At 43.5% G+C, this 1698-nt stretch overlaps 1 pseudogene across 1 annotated transcript in view; it reads right to left on the bottom strand.

Moving 5' to 3' along the window:
- Positions 1-818, bottom strand: part of TEOVI_000013700:pseudogene — a 1774-nt pseudogene extending 956 nt beyond the window's left edge. Inside the window, exon 1 of the mRNA in view lies at positions 1-818. This exon is cut by the window's left edge and continues 88 nt beyond it. Within this exon, the coding sequence occupies positions 1-818 (818 nt within the window).
- Positions 819-1698: the final 880 nt, after the last annotated feature.

The raw sequence follows: 1698 nt of genomic DNA, 5'->3' as shown, positions 1-1698 counted from the left end.
TCCAGACATGCAGTAGGAGAAGTATATTCGTTATCCTCCTTTGCATTCGCTTCCTCAAACTCACGGTAGAAATTATCCAATGCATCCGTACCCCAATCATTATGTAAAAACATAAGTTGGAGGTCTGCTGCAAGTTGTACAGCCTTAAATGGGTCCTGACATGCAATCATAAAAGAATCACCAATAGTTTTCACTTCATAGCAGTCGTGCTTAAGTACCAGTTGGCGAATCATACGGTGATGTGCTGCCACAGCTTCAGTCATAATATCAGGGTAAGTTGCCCACTGTGCTGTGCTGCTTTCAATATCAGTAAAAATAAGTGTCACAGGATCAGTCGACTGCCTCGGTGCTAGTTCGTTATCACGCTTGTTACTGATGGTACAGTATAGTGCTACTCCAAGGGTAACAAAAAGTAATAACGCGAAAACTAAACCAATAATGATGCCAGCTACCTGAGAGGATGACAACTGAACACGAATTTTTTTGTACACAATAGAAGGTGTCACCGGCTCCTGCATTACAGGAAAGGTGGGGTCCAATACGCGGCCGAAGGACCATACAGATATGTCTGTGGCACCATAATTCCAAACACAATTACCAGACAACTGTACACCGTTGGCAATACAATCAGCATCATTAAAGGGTCCATACCTCATATCATCAACAACAAAGGAAGTTTGCCAAAATATTTCATCAGACAATAGAGAAGGGCTAACCTTCTTCATGAGTAGCAGAAGTGTTTGCATCACTCGAGCAATGGCAAAGCCACGGAGTGACATTGGTGACCATTGTGACGGATCGGGAACGGCTTCATGGTAAGCAATAATAGTTTCTGATGTGGAACTATTGTCAGCCCAATGCGGCAAACTAGTGGCGAAAAGCAGGCGCTGTGCCTTGGCGTTTGCAGTCACACTGAACTCTAACTTCAGTTCCTCGTAATATAATAGCAAGTCCGTGAATGTTATGAACACACGAGCTTGAGGATGGGTGTCAAGGTATTTTGATATCGTTTTCACATCGGGAGTTGCAAGTCCGAGTATGAACACGTCACCACCATGTTTCAAGTGCTCCATATGGATATCAGAAACATGTTCATTCAAAAGAACTCTGGACCCGAGTGATGCACCAAAAGTCATTAATGACATGGACAGTACCTCAGCAACTTCAGCTGCTTCATCACTCCGAATTATAGTGTGAGCAATATGATTTGGTGAGCGTGAGAAATACTGCGCAAGCACATACAGTTCTTGGGTGAGTGTAGGGAAGAAGTGTATGACATTCCTTTTGAATGTGCTCACCTGAGGAAAAACCACCATAGGGTCAAAGAAGATAACACCCGGTGTGGTGAGCACCTCATTGGTTACAACACCGAATACAGCAGAAACAATCCTTTCATCCAATGTATCATTAAGGTCCTTCGCAGCTCCTGAATATGAAGAATTAAGGGAATGAAAGAACAGCCTATCGTTGTCTCCGATGTTACCATTTCCAGTCAGTGTAACTGCACCACTAAAATACAACGAATTTGCGCGCTGGACAACGTGGTTATCAGATATCAATATCACTAGACCACTCAGTGGCGCATAAACACGAATTCCAGTACTAAAGCAACGAGTTGTTCCCCACGTCAGGAGTCCCTCTTCAACTGCTTCCAAATGGTATTTTCCCACCACTTCCTTCATATACACTACACTTCCT

Source organism: Trypanosoma equiperdum (genome assembly GCF_001457755.1).
Source record: "Trypanosoma equiperdum strain OVI genome assembly, contig: ctg_117, whole genome shotgun sequence".
Classification (NCBI taxonomy): domain Eukaryota; phylum Euglenozoa; class Kinetoplastea; order Trypanosomatida; family Trypanosomatidae; genus Trypanosoma; species Trypanosoma equiperdum.
This window is presented reverse-complemented; position numbering and strand designations above follow the sequence as displayed.